Source organism: Polistes dominula, unplaced genomic scaffold, assembly GCF_049000335.1.
Source record: "Polistes dominula isolate Pdom_NZ unplaced genomic scaffold, Pdom_raw_medaka contig_20, whole genome shotgun sequence".
NCBI lineage: Eukaryota > Metazoa > Arthropoda > Insecta > Hymenoptera > Vespidae > Polistes > Polistes dominula.
Window position 1 is genome coordinate 650,631 of NW_028301147.1, and position 14,342 is coordinate 664,972.

The 14,342-nt window shown below is 28.1% G+C and overlaps 6 protein-coding genes across 8 annotated transcripts; 2 read left to right on the forward strand and 4 right to left on the reverse strand.

Moving 5' to 3' along the window:
- The first annotated feature begins 562 nt into the window (after window positions 1–562).
- Window positions 563–2,747, forward strand: ref(2)P (refractory to sigma P). The gene is made up of 3 exons (XM_015323051.2): window positions 563–936; window positions 1,095–2,152; window positions 2,251–2,747. The coding sequence occupies exons 1-3, from the start codon at window positions 768–770 to the stop codon at window positions 2,485–2,487; spliced, it is 1,464 nt and encodes a 487-aa protein (XP_015178537.1). The 5' UTR covers window positions 563–767; the 3' UTR covers window positions 2,488–2,747.
- Window positions 2,748–2,871: 124 nt separating this feature from the next.
- Window positions 2,872–4,741, reverse strand: mRpS29 (mitochondrial ribosomal protein S29). The gene is made up of 6 exons (XM_015323050.2): window positions 4,542–4,741; window positions 4,072–4,431; window positions 3,893–3,985; window positions 3,658–3,794; window positions 3,240–3,587; window positions 2,872–3,144 (listed from the first exon to the last, which is right to left on the reverse strand). Exons 1-6 carry the CDS (start codon window positions 4,555–4,557, stop codon window positions 2,908–2,910), a joined length of 1,191 nt encoding a protein of 396 aa, XP_015178536.1. The 5' UTR covers window positions 4,558–4,741; the 3' UTR covers window positions 2,872–2,907.
- Window positions 4,742–4,975: 234 nt separating this feature from the next.
- LOC107067380 (Jumonji domain containing 7) lies at window positions 4,976–6,517 on the reverse strand. Its single transcript, XM_015322828.2, has 4 exons — window positions 6,376–6,517; window positions 5,691–6,173; window positions 5,345–5,594; window positions 4,976–5,257 (listed from the first exon to the last, which is right to left on the reverse strand). The coding sequence occupies exons 1-4, from the start codon at window positions 6,434–6,436 to the stop codon at window positions 5,062–5,064; spliced, it is 990 nt and encodes a 329-aa protein (XP_015178314.2). The 5' UTR covers window positions 6,437–6,517; the 3' UTR covers window positions 4,976–5,061.
- A 22-nt stretch (window positions 6,518–6,539) lies between these two features.
- LOC107067468 (interleukin enhancer-binding factor 2 homolog) lies at window positions 6,540–8,665 on the forward strand. Its single transcript, XM_015323016.2, has 5 exons — window positions 6,540–6,763; window positions 7,107–7,413; window positions 7,509–7,815; window positions 7,901–8,158; window positions 8,247–8,665. The coding sequence occupies exons 1-5, from the start codon at window positions 6,540–6,542 to the stop codon at window positions 8,531–8,533; spliced, it is 1,383 nt and encodes a 460-aa protein (XP_015178502.2). The 3' UTR covers window positions 8,534–8,665.
- Window positions 8,666–9,096: 431 nt separating this feature from the next.
- Window positions 9,097–11,192, reverse strand: Scgbeta (sarcoglycan beta). Of its 3 annotated transcripts, XM_015323015.2 has the most exons (5): window positions 10,684–11,192; window positions 10,314–10,478; window positions 9,958–10,204; window positions 9,725–9,866; window positions 9,097–9,652 (listed from the first exon to the last, which is right to left on the reverse strand). In XM_015323015.2, the coding sequence occupies exons 2-5, from the start codon at window positions 10,451–10,453 to the stop codon at window positions 9,219–9,221; spliced, it is 963 nt and encodes a 320-aa protein (XP_015178501.1). In that variant the 5' UTR covers window positions 10,454–10,478; window positions 10,684–11,192; the 3' UTR covers window positions 9,097–9,218. The 3 variants fall into 3 exon arrangements, with proteins under 3 accessions (XP_015178501.1, XP_015178500.1, XP_015178499.1); XM_015323014.2 differs by having other exon boundaries at window positions 9,097–9,866; window positions 10,314–10,462; XM_015323013.2 differs by having other exon boundaries at window positions 9,097–9,866.
- Window positions 11,193–11,615: 423 nt separating this feature from the next.
- On the reverse strand, window positions 11,616–14,239 carry LOC107067465 (venom protease). The gene is made up of 6 exons (XM_015323006.2): window positions 14,024–14,239; window positions 13,069–13,299; window positions 12,683–12,947; window positions 12,311–12,573; window positions 12,051–12,208; window positions 11,616–11,942 (listed from the first exon to the last, which is right to left on the reverse strand). The coding sequence occupies exons 1-6, from the start codon at window positions 14,115–14,117 to the stop codon at window positions 11,769–11,771; spliced, it is 1,185 nt and encodes a 394-aa protein (XP_015178492.2). The 5' UTR covers window positions 14,118–14,239; the 3' UTR covers window positions 11,616–11,768.
- Window positions 14,240–14,342: the final 103 nt, after the last annotated feature.

Consider the following 14,342-nt stretch of genomic DNA (forward strand, 5'->3'; position numbering starts at 1 on the left):
TTTACAATATTTAATATTATTAATCTTCAAGTATTACAAATATCGATTGATATTTTGATAATTATAAAATAATGAATATTTATATAAAAAGTAATTGATACTTCTATATTGTACACGTATGTTGGTAGTATATTACAAAAATAAATTCACGATTAAAGAAATAAATCAGAAATCCATTAGAATGTTCCTGACTATGATGCAATTACATAGTTACATGACTTTAAACTTTCACGCTTTATAGTGTGAGTCATTTCTTACGTGTGAAATGAAGTTGACATAGTACAACTTTGAATTGTGCATTTCATTCAAAAATGGCGCTGAATTATACTACCTCAAATTAAATGTTATAGTTGTCATATTTTAATTATAATAATCAAAAATTGACGAATAATGATATTTGAATTATTTTTTCAATAATATTAATAAAATATTAATAGACGTTTAATTAGAAATACATTTAATTTGGTCAATATATTTTAATCATAGTTCAATTTTACTTCGTCAGCTTGCCACCATTTTGATTCGACACATGCGCTGTAGACAATGACGCGATCAATATCTCCCTACACACAACTATAAAAGAATTGACAAGAAGACATACTGCGTCTTATTAACGATCGACATTTCACGTTGTATTAATATATTTTCTATCAAGTTTTAATCTACTATTAGATTTAAATCAAAATAAAGGATTATTTCTTTACATTTGTACGCGAGTGTTTTCATAAAATTGAGATTATTTCTTTGTTCGTTAAATAGTATTTAAAATGAGACGCTTCAAAGCATATTTAGCAACAGACGGTTCCTCGAAGGAAGAAGAAATTCGTAGATTTACTTTCGAGACCAGAGAGGAGACCAATTTCACACTTTTGAGGGAAAAATTAAAAAACATTTTTCCAAGTCTACAAGGGAAACAATTTGCCATTACCTGGAAAGGTAAAAACAAAATATGATTTTATTCGTGTAAATGAAGCCATTGATTAATTCGATGTTAAGATGTTTATGTATCTTTTTTGTTTTTTTGTTTGTTTGAATTTGATACACATTTATTTAAAGACAATATTTTTCATTGATTTGTATTATTAATATTTTAGATGATGAAGATGATTATATTGCAATATCAACCAATGAAGAATTGGAAATTGCTTTGGAGGAAATGTCCCATCAAGATCCTCTTAGATTATACATAATAAAACATAAGGATAATCCGAGAAATGTGCATGTTCAACCAGAAGAAGTATCAGGAGTGTTACATCATAATATCTTATGTGATGGTTGCAATAAGAATGTTAAAGGTTTTCGATACAAATGTATCGAATGTCCAGATTACGATTTATGTTTTGCTTGTGAATCTAAAGGACTACATCCAGAACATTGCATGATTCGTATAGCGGTACCTTTGCAATGGACATCACGCTATGGTAAACGCTTAGTTCATCATATGAAAAAATTTATACGTAAAAGCAGCATCTATAATACGAGATCAGAAGAAACTAGAGATTGTCCAACTATGAACGAAAGACATTACGCAAGATCTAGAGCAAATTGCGATAATTCTTCATGGGTCGACACTTTTGCTGATTATTTTAATGATTGGACCTATAATACAGGTGAGTGTCCCATGAAGAATATCCCAAAACCACCCGAGACAGCAACTGAAGCTATACCTTCGACTAATGAATCTTCTGCTTCTTCTAAAGAGGCTAAGAAAGAAGCTAAGCCACATATTGATCTTTTAAAGATAGTAGAAGACAATATTGCACAGTTCTTGAATCCCCTTGGAATAGATATAAGTATGAAAGTTAAGAGTGATGAAAGATCTGACATTTCGCAGAACAATGTTCCCAATAAACCAGCTGAAACAAAAGCAGCAGAATCATCCGATGAAATTCCTGCTAAATTTCCCGGTGAAGGGAGAAAATTGAATGAGAAAAATATGAATAATAACCCTGAAACTAATGACGAAACATCCTTAATTAATAAAAAAGAATCACTTTCTGAAAAATCTGATAAATCCTCAGATGACGAAGGTTGGACTATGCTGAACAATGAACGCTCTGCTTCTGTTGCTCCTGAAGTTCCTGTTACTGATCAAACTTTGCCTTCTACTTCTACTTCGGCTGAACCCATTTACGAAAATGTGCTAAAGAAGGTATGATTATTTGTGATATATATATATTTTGAATATAATCAAATGATATTCAAAAATATATATCTCAAAAATAAGTTATATTAATTTGGAACATTTAGGCTAACACTCCATCAGCTCCTGTAACAGAAGAGCCAAATGGAAATCTTTATCCATTATTATCAAAACCAACTCATCCAAAAGTTGTATATCATCCAAATCCGAAGATTCAAAATGCCGTTGACATTATGATGACTATGGGATTTTCTAATGAGGGTGGCTGGCTTACTCAATTATTGGAAATCAAAGACGGTGATATTGGAAAAGTTTTAGACATGTTGTCTCCAGTGCGTGAATGACGCAAACTATTTTGACACACACACACAATATATCTTATATTAAAAAAACTTAAGGGAAACCTTATAAAAATTTAGAGTTATACACTTTTGAATATTATTATAGTAGACATTCCAACGAATGAATATGGTAATTCTATATACTTTTCTTAAATATATTATGCATATATATATATGTATATATGCATTTTTAGATGTTTATGTTCTAGATTTTGTGGATTATAATATTATAATAATCAATAAAGTATAGCAAGGCTTAAAAATCGCTGTTTATTTCTTTCTATATGTCACCTAAAATTATTATAATATAAACGTATTTAAAATTATACTAAGATATTATTTAATATAATATATTATAACTTAAGATAAAAAAAGAAGTTTTATATATATATATATATACTTCATACTTTATTTGTAATATTTTTATAAAGATCTACAAAATTTCATTATTTCACATGGATTTCCAGCAGTCAATGCCCATATTTCTGCCAATCCTTCAGAAGTTATATTTCTTACCCACTTTCGATCATTGTAATATTCCATTATTGATTCAAATTCTGTTTTATTATAATTTTCTACCAAAATTGGTAGAAAAGGATCTGTAAATTCAAAACCCTCTTTACCAAGCAAAAATCGTGGATTAACATATTCCTTTCGGTCCTATTAAAACAATTAAAGTATATGATAAAATCGTATAATCATATTTTATATATAATAGTTTAAATTATAAATTATATTTTATCATATATTATTACCTTGCATATTTTACTATCTACTACCAAAACAGCAGCTCCATTACACCAATCAGCTTTTACAAAATTTAGAAATGACAAAGTTAATGATATTTGTTGAGATTTCATCCATACTTTAGCATCATTACGTATTCTAGTATGATTTGACCAAAATGAATTGTAACCATCTACAGCTACTAAAACTTTACACTTTCCTGCGATACTAGATTCTTTTAATTCGGTACATAATGCATCTATTACACCTGTTGCATATCTTACTCTGTTAATACCAAAGTCAATTATTTCTAACAAGGGAGTACCCTTTGGTGATAATTCTCTTATATTCCATTGATAATCTTTCGATATTCTGAGCTAAAAGAAAAAAAACAAATTTTTTCATTAAAATCACAGATTAACAAATGAAACATTTGCAAATACTTACATCAAGTTTTGATAAAAGTTTTTCATTTTGACTTTTAAAATATAATAACCATTTTCCTGCATCAACCGGTAAATCTATAATACCTGGCATTGTCGTCGAATTAGCTATTTCTTTTGGATTTTTAAACCAATGGGTAGCTAAAATTTAAAAAAAGAAATAAACGTAATTAATTAAATATTAAATATTATGTATAACATGAAAGATGATATACAATTTTAATGATAATTTTACATACGTGTAGGCACGTGAACTATGATCATCTCTTTCATAAAAGCATAATGTAATATATGCGTTATCGCTAATGATTTTCCTGTACCATATTTTCCATCTATAGATATTTACAATTAAAGAAATATACATGTATTTAACGTAGTATAATTTATGAAGTAAAAAAAACATATTATAAAAGGATACATAATAGATATTTGTTTATAGGCCTACTATAATCAGCCTGTTCTAAATATGATAGTATTTCTATCGTAGGATTTCTAACTAATAATGAACATTCATTGAAAGTATTAGCTAACCTTAAATAGTTAGCAGGAATTCCATTAATTTTATAAAATGTTTGAACAATATTGTCTGGTATTGTATATAATCTATTCAAATGTTGTTCATTATGATTTATTGGATTGGATTCTATTGTACGGAACGTTTGAAATGGTTCATTTTGAATCGAAACAGTGTCATTTTGTATATCTTTTGGTGATACATTAGCCAAAGTATTATATCGTCTTTGCCATTTTGATCGACATAAATATTGTAAAAATAATCCTAAAAATTATTATAATTATACAATGAGATACACATGTTAAATATAATTCATAAAATTTATAATAAATATAATCATTGTTATTTCAAGATTATTATAAATGAAAACTTACGCGATGTTAATGACATTTTGTAATATTCTCTTTAATGAATATACAATTAATAATTAATAAATATGTGTTCAAATTTTTTCATAATAATATTAATTAACATTTAAATACATATGTGTTGTTATTCTTTTTTTTATTGAACAAAATAATCATATGTTATAGACCAAGAAGATATATAAACTTGGTGATATGAGATACATAACCTAATATTATTAAATGCTGTCACCAGCGTCATCTGGTGCTTCAAATTGCATATTTTTAAATTTGAAATATTTATGATTTCGCGCGTGACAAATATTTTGTTAATATAGATAATTATATAACTTTATTATTAACTAAATCTATTATAATTTAGATTATAAGGTTCAATATTTATCCATGATATATAATAGTATTTTTAAAATATTAAAACTTTCAATAAATATACGATAAGGGTATAGAATTTCATATTTTATTTTTATATATATCAAATTTATATATATACATTAAAAAATCACATTTTTAATATGAAAGAAATTGTATTTTATATTCTTTGACATAGTACCTCAAGTGCTTTGTAATATGCATACTTAATATCAAATTCCATGTCGTACCAATAATTAATAGCTATGCACGCATGTGATTGTCTTACATGATGAAACCAAAGAGAAGGAAGATATAATATATCCCCTGCTTTTACCCTTGCTTCTAATCTTTGTACATTTTTATATTTTGGATATCTATAAAAGTAAGTGATATTATTGTATTAAGAAAAATGATAATAAATATTTTCTATATTAATCATTATGATTACAAAACAATAATACCTATTATAATCTGAATTAAGAGGATCAATATCTATCCATGGTATCCTATTAAAATTTTCCGAATATTCTGATTCTAGATTATTCCTAATATTGACCGGTTCAATAGTCCACTTTCCAGGTTCTATTTCTTTATAAACAGCAGGAGGATATTTTTCATATGGAATCCAAGGTAAATCCGTAGGAGGATGTAATATGAAAGTTTTTTCACCTGACACTACGCAATATATGTTTTCATATGGATCTTTATGCACTACAAATTAAAGATACAGATGAAATGAATGTAAAAAGCTATAGTTTAAAATTGTATTTTTTTGTTGTTGTTGTTGTAAAAAGAAAATAATTTTACTAGATGTTACGGCTCTCTGATCACCCATCCAAAAATTAATAGCGTCAGGCTTTTTACCAAAGGCATTCGTAGCCCATGATATATCTGTATCGATATCATCCTCAAGTTCAGCGAAATCTTGAAAATTAGAATTCTGTTTTTGAATATAAAATATACTTTCTAATTCAGGATTTTCAAGAGTATTTAAAAACTTAGTCATCGTTAGAGAACGTTCCTCTGGCATAACAAAATATTGTTTCGTTATACCATCTAAAACACATTTTGTTATTGCATCGGCATAACCATTAGGTGTAACAGTTACAGAAACTAATTTATTTCCTAAAATCTCTCGAAGATAATTTATAGACCATTTTTTAATAGCTGGCCAGTGTACGCAACCATTTCGTATTATTACTGGCAAGTTTTTTGATACATAATCACGATAAAATATTAAAGGATCTATTGTACCATTTATTTCTGCTATTTCATTTCCTAAGTACAGCTCTAAAAAATGAAAATAAATTTACAAATATACATATGAATATATATATATGTAAATATAAAAATAAACAGATATTGTTAACCTCAAAAATATTATACACAATAATTACATATTTACAATTATTTTAAATTATTTTTTACATAATTCATATAGATTTAATAATAATTGCATTTCGTGTTATATTTTTGTTAATTTAATACAAACCTTTGACTTCTTGAGAAAGAACTTGACATGCTCTCTCTATTTTATCTGTTGGATCTATCATAGTTCAAAATGTATTTAAAAAAAATAATAATAATAAAATAATATTTTGTTATTATATAAAATCTTATAAAGTTTTTTCAAAACATAATTATATTATTATCAAAATGAATAAAATACGATTAAATTACAATATTGATTATACAGTTATTCTTTTGATACGCGGAAAACGCCATCTTATTTTTAATCCGTACCTCTTCAAATCAACATTAATCACCAAAGCCGGTTTCAGCATACGCATCTCTCTATATATATATATTTTAGAAATAAGTAAAATAATAGTTAAATTAATATTTTATTTATTCTATTTTGTTATTTCAATCTATCAGTGGTGAGTATACAAATATTATTTCACTTTAGCAATAGAACTTTAGTAATAGTTTTATTTTCATTTTAGGTTTCATTTTAGGTTATGTTTGATGCGTCTTATTGAATTGATCGCATTTCTTCATTAATTTTATCATATTTAAAGATAATTTATGTATCATTTGTTGTGTAATTAATTTTATATTTCATAAATTATATGTTTATTATTATAAATTGTATTAAAAATTTAAGAAAAGAAAGCATACTCAGAAAAAAATTGAAAGAAACATTTTTGTTAATTAGTAAAATTAATAATAAAACAAAAAAAAAATAATAATAAGAAAATAATGTATTATTTAATTTTGAAGGAACACTATGGTAAGAGGTGGTCGTGGTGGAATGCTCAGAGGTGGAAGAGGTGGGATGGGTCGCGGCATGGGATTTCCTAGGAAACAATTTCTACCACGGCATCCATTTGATTATACATTGTGCGAAGTAGCATTTCCTCGTGTCAAAGCTGCCCCAGATGAATCCGATCTTCAATCTGCTCTTGTTAAAAAGAATACAGACATGTGTCCAACTCAAAAGGAACAAACTTCTATTTTAAATTTGGTTACAAAATTGCAAAGTGTTTTGGACAATTTAATTGTTGCTCCTGGAACTTTTGAAGCATGTGTATGTAAATTTTCTTCTTCTTCTTCTTCTTATTATTATTATTATTAGAAAAATGTTTATGTATTAATGAAAACAAAAATAATTAACATTTACAGCAATTAGAAGAAGTGAGACAAGTTGGTAGTTTTAAAAAAGGAACAATGATAAAAGGACACAATATTGCTGACATTGTTGTAATTTTAAAAACACTTCCAACTAAGACAGCAGTGGAAGCATTGGGAACAAAAGTCAATACCGATCTTAAGACCGGAAATCCCAAAGAAGTGTTCAGACTTGTACAGACGGAACGTGGATTTGATATTTCAAATAATGAAGCTACCGTAAGAGTATTAATTACAACCTTACACCAAAATTTACGTAAATTGGAATCAGATCAACATTTAGATGTACAAATCTGTCAAGGTGATTATATTATTATGAGTTAATTTTTAAAAAACTTATATTTATATATGAAGAAATATCATTTGGTTGTTTTTTATTATTGTAGGACACTTAGCAGCAATTCGACACTCTCGTTGGTTTGAGGAGAACGCTCATCATTCCAGTATTAAAGTTCTAATTAGATTATTGCGTGATCTCAGAAGTAGGTTTGAAGGATTAGAACCATTGTCACCATGGATGTTGGATTTACTTGCACATAATGCGATAATGAATAATCCAAGTAGACAGGCATTGCCAATAAATCAAGCTTATAAGAGAGTTCTTCAATTATTATCTTCAGGATTATTTCTTCCAGGGTCAGCTGGTGAGTAACATAGTAGTAGTATATTTCTTCAATTAAAAATAGTAATATTTCATTGATATTTTCTCTACATATATTTATTTTATTTCAGGTATTTCAGATCCTTGCGAGGGTGGCAATATTCGTGTCCACACGGCGATGACCTTGGAACAGCAGGATTTAGTATGTTTGACTGCTCAAACCCTATTACGTGTTTTAGCTCATGGTGGTTATAGACCACTTCTGGAGGGCACTAATAAACTAGCCATTGAAATGAGTGTATGGTCAGGTGGTGTTGTTGCTAGTCCTTTAGAGAAAGCTTACGAACCTCCTACGGAACAAGAACAACAAGAAGATATGGAAGAAAGTAACGAAGAGATGATTACAGAAAATGCGTAATTTTTCAATTATTGATTAGAATTTTCTTTTCAAAATTTATTATTATTATATATTCTTCTTGTAAAAAATCACTAATCTTTGTCATCAATCTGTGTTTATTAATATAACGTATTATACATTTATCAAAAGTAATATGATCTTTATTTTTTTTTTCGTATCGTTGACGAATACTTCAAAGATTTATTTTATAATGACAATGGCATCATAATTGTGAATACCATTGTTATTAGAATCATACGTTTTATTTGATAATGGTCATATCATTTTTGACCAATAAAATAAAAGTCTTTATGTTTAATCTACAAAATATTTTGTTAACATTAAATATAAATATCAGTTATTTTATGTTATATTTATTATGTTGATATGTAATAACAATGACACGAAAATTTCAAGTCTTTCGTTAGCATTTAGATTAATAATGTGATCTGTTCTTTATATAGATTTATATATATATATATATATTTTTTTTGTATTAATATTATTACGATGATGAATTTACTCATTTGATAAAAGAAAAGATATGCAATTTTCTAAGATGTAAGATATAGAAGACAATCTTAGAAAAATGATATGACAAATGATTTGTTTTGCTCAAAAAAACACTTGGTGTATGTCGAGCGTTTAGTCGTAGAAATAAGCATCTAAAGAAGATTGAAATAATATTTATATGGAAAAAATGTTTTTACCGCAAACAAGGATCGTTTTCGGGAGTTCGACTGATACGAGCACAATTGACAGATCTTACATTGGCACCAATGCGTACAGGAACCTTGAAAAGTTTACCTTGGGGCATGCAAATACATACTTTAAATTGTTCTTGATCTGTAGGATTTTGTACGAACATTGGTGCAATCGGTATATTATCCATATCAATAATAACACCATTTTTCGTATCAAATATGATATTTCCATTGAGACTTTTAAGAAAGACATCGTTACTAGCATTCCAGACGATCTCTTTGCTTTCCATTTTGATACCTTCAGCACCGTGTAATGAAATTCGATCATTCGAATCGATTGTTAAACTTTCGTTAACTGGAGACGTTATTCTATGTGTCTGTGCTATTTTTACATCGATTTTCTGGATCCCATTTGGTAGACCAAAATTAGGAAAATCTGTTGTAAAATAAATAGCCCCAGTACGAGAATCTTTAACTTCGAACGATTTAACTTGAGATATGCTCGTACCATTTGAAAGTAGTTCTACACGTGAACGTGAACTTTCATGATCCAATTTACCCTTAACATCGATTCTAATACCACCATTGTCCGTTGATATTTCCATAGGTTCATCGCCGTAACTCTGACATACGCCGGATTGTAAACAAAGCTAGAATAAAGTTTTATTAAATTCAATAAAATATAGGATTACACGTATTAAAATCAAAATCATATATTATCAAAAGAACATTCAAAAATACTTTGTCCAAATCTGTACGGCCGTAAAATTTGACGAGATTTTCATCTGGTATCATTTCCATTGCTTCCATACCTTGACTTATTCGTAACACTGCGATAATTGTAATACTTAAAAATAAATTACACAGGCCAATTATTGCTAAGAAAAATGTTAATGTCCAAAGACAATAACGTTTCCTCGATGATTTTTCACCGATCGGCGTTGATCCACGCGACGTGACGATCGTAGTTCCATTAATATTTTCCGAACTAAGCAAAAAAGAAAAAAAAATTATTATTATTATTATACAATTATATATATATACACAAATAATAATAATAATTATTATTATTATGAGATACGTATCTTTATAATCACCTTATACGAAGACTACTGGTACTATTTTGATGAACGCTTTTTCTAATCAATGGTCCATCACTGTTCGATAAATTATCTTCCGCTTTGGACATGGAAGGTGATCCAGTGTCATTTCCACAGGCATCGATAATGGCCGACATTGAATTAAACTAAACACACGTATACCTATATATACAATTATTTGTTGCTAATTAAAATAAATACTCATTGTAATTAATTTCAAACAAAATATTATTTGTATATTTGTTAATGTTCATTTAATGATCTCAACGATTTGATATTTCTGTTTTTTTTTTTTTTTAATTTCGGGTTACAAATATAAAATTATTATTGAAAATTGATTATACATTAATAAAGAGTTTCGACGTACTATTTTTTTAAAAATATGTTTTTGTTTTTTTCTTCTTTTACAGTCTCTTGGTCAATGTTTGATATAAGGGAATCAAATAAAAGATTGAATCTCAGTATATCGATTGCTTTGCACACGTTGCACACAATATTTGATTTAAAGATCAAGAGGAGCTTTTCAACGATAATATGTAGTAATCTCTTTCGAAGAAAAACGCAAATAAACGGATACAGTTGTTAGACTCTTGAAACGTGTGAAAGAACGAAACCAATTCGACCGAGATAGACACTGAACTAGCTAAAATCTGGCGGCGCTTGCGCGTCTAAAGATCAATGTCGAATATATTCTGGAATGTGTGTCGTCTACCTTCTTTTTCACTTATACAGACATATATATATATATATATTAGATCGAGTCATAAATAATTTCCGTTTTTTATGAGACAAACAATGGTGTTCGACCACGCGTTGCTGTGGCTCACAATCAGTCCGATACACACGTCTTTAAGTCAATTTATAATCATTGCGATTATAAATTGAGATATAAACTATCCTATCTTTCAAGTTGAATGAAATGGCATACATTGTGCAAAATTTGATTAAAATCTGTTCATTAATTTAGGAGTCCATTGCGGACAAACAACGTGACACGTAATTTATACACACATTAAGAAGATTTTATACGAGTTTCTTATTTTTACGTTTTAAAATAAAAATACAAATATTATTTATCTGATATATAAATTATTCGTACGACCACAATCTTAAATAAATGTATTCAATAAATAATGTCAATCAATTATGTTATATTTAAATTTAGAAATTGAATGTTATAACACTTGGTTCTTTTTTCCTTGTCTGTTTGTCTTTTGATCAGAATTTATGCAAATTAAATTACCTGGAATAATAAATACTTTTTTGTTTGTTTGTTACATTCGAAATAAATGTTAAGAGTGGATTTTAATTCATATATTTGTTCTCAGAATGAAAATGAAAATAAATTGCGAGAACAGATCGATTAAAATGTCGACGATTAAATTAATCTACGAGTATTATTATTAATGAAGTACTAAATGATATGTTTATTCGATGTAAAATAAAATATTATTAATCGTGTTCTGCCCAAATTACACTTTCCAACCAAGGAATATAATTATATACTCTAGTGTAGATTCCTGGAGTATATAAACCACATAATTGGCCTGCACTGGTAACACCGATGATGTTGTACATACAATAATGATCATCATTGAAAATTAACAATGGACCACCACTGTCACCCTAAAATATAATATATAAACATGAATATATGAATTAATAAATAATTTTATATTTATTATACAGAGATGGTGTACAAGTGAAAATAAAAAATAGAAAAAAACAATATACCCCACAAGTGTCTTTGCCATATTCACCGGCGCATATTTGCGAATCGTTGACGATACCTCGATTGAATCGAATATTTGAATAGGTAAATGTGTTGCAAGCAGTATGATTAACAATATTTATAGTGACTTTTAACAAATCGTCCGATCTAGTTTCGTTTTCTAAAATATTTGAAAAAAAAAATAAACAAATCACAAATTCATATTTATACGAATGTATATTTTATTACAACATGTTGTAATATTCGATGTTATTACACTTACCCCAATCAACGTAACCCCATCCTGTTGCGGTAGCTTTGTTCTCAGGTGAATCAGGTAAAGTTGATTGCAAACAAGCAGGTCTAACATATTCATTAAATTCTACATTGGTTTCTAATTTAAGTAATGCAATGTCGTGATACAACGATGGAGGTTTGTATTGTGGATTTGGAATTTTGTCAATAATTTTGTAATCTTTCGGTTTAGCTGCATCATCCTTTGATACCAGATTTAAATCACCAACTCGTGCTACAGTTGGAGCAACACTGACAAAACGATTAACTTTTGAATATATTTATGGATATAAGCTGTTGTAATCTTTGAAAAATTGTTAAAAATAAACAAGAAAACTTATAAATAAATAATTGGACTAACTTATCAACTGAACGTAAACAATGGGCAGCCGTTAAAACAAATCTCTTTGAGACCAAACTTCCTCCACAACTCCATTCAATACCTTTGCCAGATTCATAACCAAGTGCCACCATGTGAGGAAATTCTTTTCCAAGTGCTTTCTCACCACCGATGATCAATGTTTTACCCTTAATACCACATGTAGAGGTGTTAAATGGTTTTGAACCGATAAGAAAAATTGGTGGATTTACAAGTTGATAAACGTATTGAGAATATTCTCTACATTCTAAGAAAAAACAAAAACAAAAAAACAAGAAACAATATTCAATGAATTGTTATTATATAAATAAACACGAGATCACGTTTATATGAAATATGAACATTAATTAATTCAATGATAAACTCACTTTCTCGAGAAAGAACACCACGTTCATCATTCGAAGGATTTGGTTGTTCTACATTCATTTTAGTATCAGTAGAAGTTGGTACATCGTTAGGACAACAAACAATAGGTATACGATTTGCATATCCACAATTTTTTTCTGGCGGATTTCCGGCCAGTAACGATTTATATACAGAAATACAATCTGTTAATAATTTACAAATTCCACTTTTTCCATTCATAGAACATGCGCTTCCTGAAAAACAACGACAAGTTGTTTATTTAATTTCAACGAATGAAATATGAAAATGAAAAAACATGTCTGCAGATCATACAAGTTAAATGTGAAAATTATAATATGATTTTTTACGTTTTTTTTTTATAATTATTTATTTAATAATTATAAAAATTCGCGCCTGTAAGTAGGCAACCCTCTAGACACAGTTTGAAAATGTTGCTTGCGAGCGCCACCTGTTGAGACGAGAATTTTTTTCAGCTCAAACTGTTTATACACCCATGTATTACGGGTTGCCTATCTTTCGGGAAGAACAAACATTTCCATTCTGACAGATGACGCTCGCAAGCATCATTTTCAAAGTGTGTCTGGAGGGTTGCATTCTTACAGGCGCAATGTTTTTACAAACATTTAAAATTAATGATAAAAATTTAACTTTAATAATAAAACAATACTTTTCTTTTTATTTTATCACTTCAATTTTAAAAAAGTTTTCACTTTAAAGAAAGAATATATTAATTAAATGTATTGTAATTGATTAAATCAATTTTACAATTGATTTATTACTCGACTCGTAAGTTAAGAACATCGAATAAAACTAACAAAAACAATTTTAAAATTTGATTAATCGAAAATTAACGAATGAATGTCATTTGTGACGTGTCACGTTCCAAAAATTAAGTTCAATCCTTTGAGATAAAATTCATTTTTGTTCAATCGAAAAAAGATAGATAGTTTGTCTTACCTTCATCCAGTTGACCATGAATTGGAAGTAAAATGACGATGACGATAAAACACAGAATGTAAATGATTTTTGATATTAATCTCAACGAAAACATCTTTTATCGTAAAAAATCAAAAAAAAAAAAACAAAAAAAAAGAAAAAAACAACTATTCTTTGTTGGTTGGTTTCTGATAGATAGTTCCGAACAGTTTTGATAATCAATCGCAACTACTGGTGCTTCTTTCTTGGCCTCGCTTTTTGTTATTCAAGTTCGTAACATTCGCATTAATCCCCACCACAAAATCCTTTCACTGTGAATGATGATAGACAGTGGTGGTGG

What these genes read in the sequence shown, in the direction of transcription:
- mRpS29 (XM_015323050.2), bottom strand. An exon ending in CATAGTTCACGTGCCTACAC is followed by an intron (nt 3,795 to 3,892) that starts GTATGTAAAATT and finishes TTTAAATTTTAG; the next exon opens with CTACCCATTGGTTTAAAAAT. An exon ending in AACTTTTATCAAAACTTGAT is followed by an intron (nt 3,588 to 3,657) that starts GTAAGTATTTGC and finishes TTTTTCTTTTAG; the next exon opens with CTCAGAATATCGAAAGATTA.
- LOC107067380 (XM_015322828.2), bottom strand. Translation starts at nt 6,436, where the DNA reads ATGATAGATCCAACAGATAAAATAGAGAGAGCATGTCAAGTTCTTTCT. An exon ending in TCTTTCTCAAGAAGTCAAAG is followed by an intron (nt 6,174 to 6,375) that starts GTTTGTATTAAA and finishes TTCATTTTTTAG; the next exon opens with AGCTGTACTTAGGAAATGAA. An exon ending in CTTAATTCAGATTATAATAG is followed by an intron (nt 5,258 to 5,344) that starts GTATTATTGTTT and finishes TTACTTTTATAG; the next exon opens with ATATCCAAAATATAAAAATG.
- LOC107067468 (XM_015323016.2), top strand. Translation starts at nt 6,540, where the DNA reads ATGAATAAAATACGATTAAATTACAATATTGATTATACAGTTATTCTT. An exon ending in GTTATTTCAATCTATCAGTG is followed by an intron (nt 6,764 to 7,106) that starts GTGAGTATACAA and finishes TTAATTTTGAAG; the next exon opens with GAACACTATGGTAAGAGGTG. An exon ending in ATTTCTTCCAGGGTCAGCTG is followed by an intron (nt 8,159 to 8,246) that starts GTGAGTAACATA and finishes ATTTTATTTCAG; the next exon opens with GTATTTCAGATCCTTGCGAG.
- Scgbeta (XM_015323014.2), bottom strand. Translation starts at nt 10,453, where the DNA reads ATGTCGGCCATTATCGATGCCTGTGGAAATGACACTGGATCACCTTCC. An exon ending in ACCAGTAGTCTTCGTATAAG is followed by an intron (nt 10,205 to 10,313) that starts GTGATTATAAAG and finishes TTTTTTGCTTAG; the next exon opens with TTCGGAAAATATTAATGGAA. An exon ending in GCCGTACAGATTTGGACAAA is followed by an intron (nt 9,867 to 9,957) that starts GTATTTTTGAAT and finishes ACTTTATTCTAG; the next exon opens with CTTTGTTTACAATCCGGCGT.
- LOC107067465 (XM_015323006.2), bottom strand. Translation starts at nt 14,117, where the DNA reads ATGTTTTCGTTGAGATTAATATCAAAAATCATTTACATTCTGTGTTTT. An exon ending in TGGTGTTCTTTCTCGAGAAA is followed by an intron (nt 12,948 to 13,068) that starts GTGAGTTTATCA and finishes GTTTTTTCTTAG; the next exon opens with AATGTAGAGAATATTCTCAA. An exon ending in ATGGGGTTACGTTGATTGGG is followed by an intron (nt 12,209 to 12,310) that starts GTAAGTGTAATA and finishes CAAATATTTTAG; the next exon opens with AAAACGAAACTAGATCGGAC.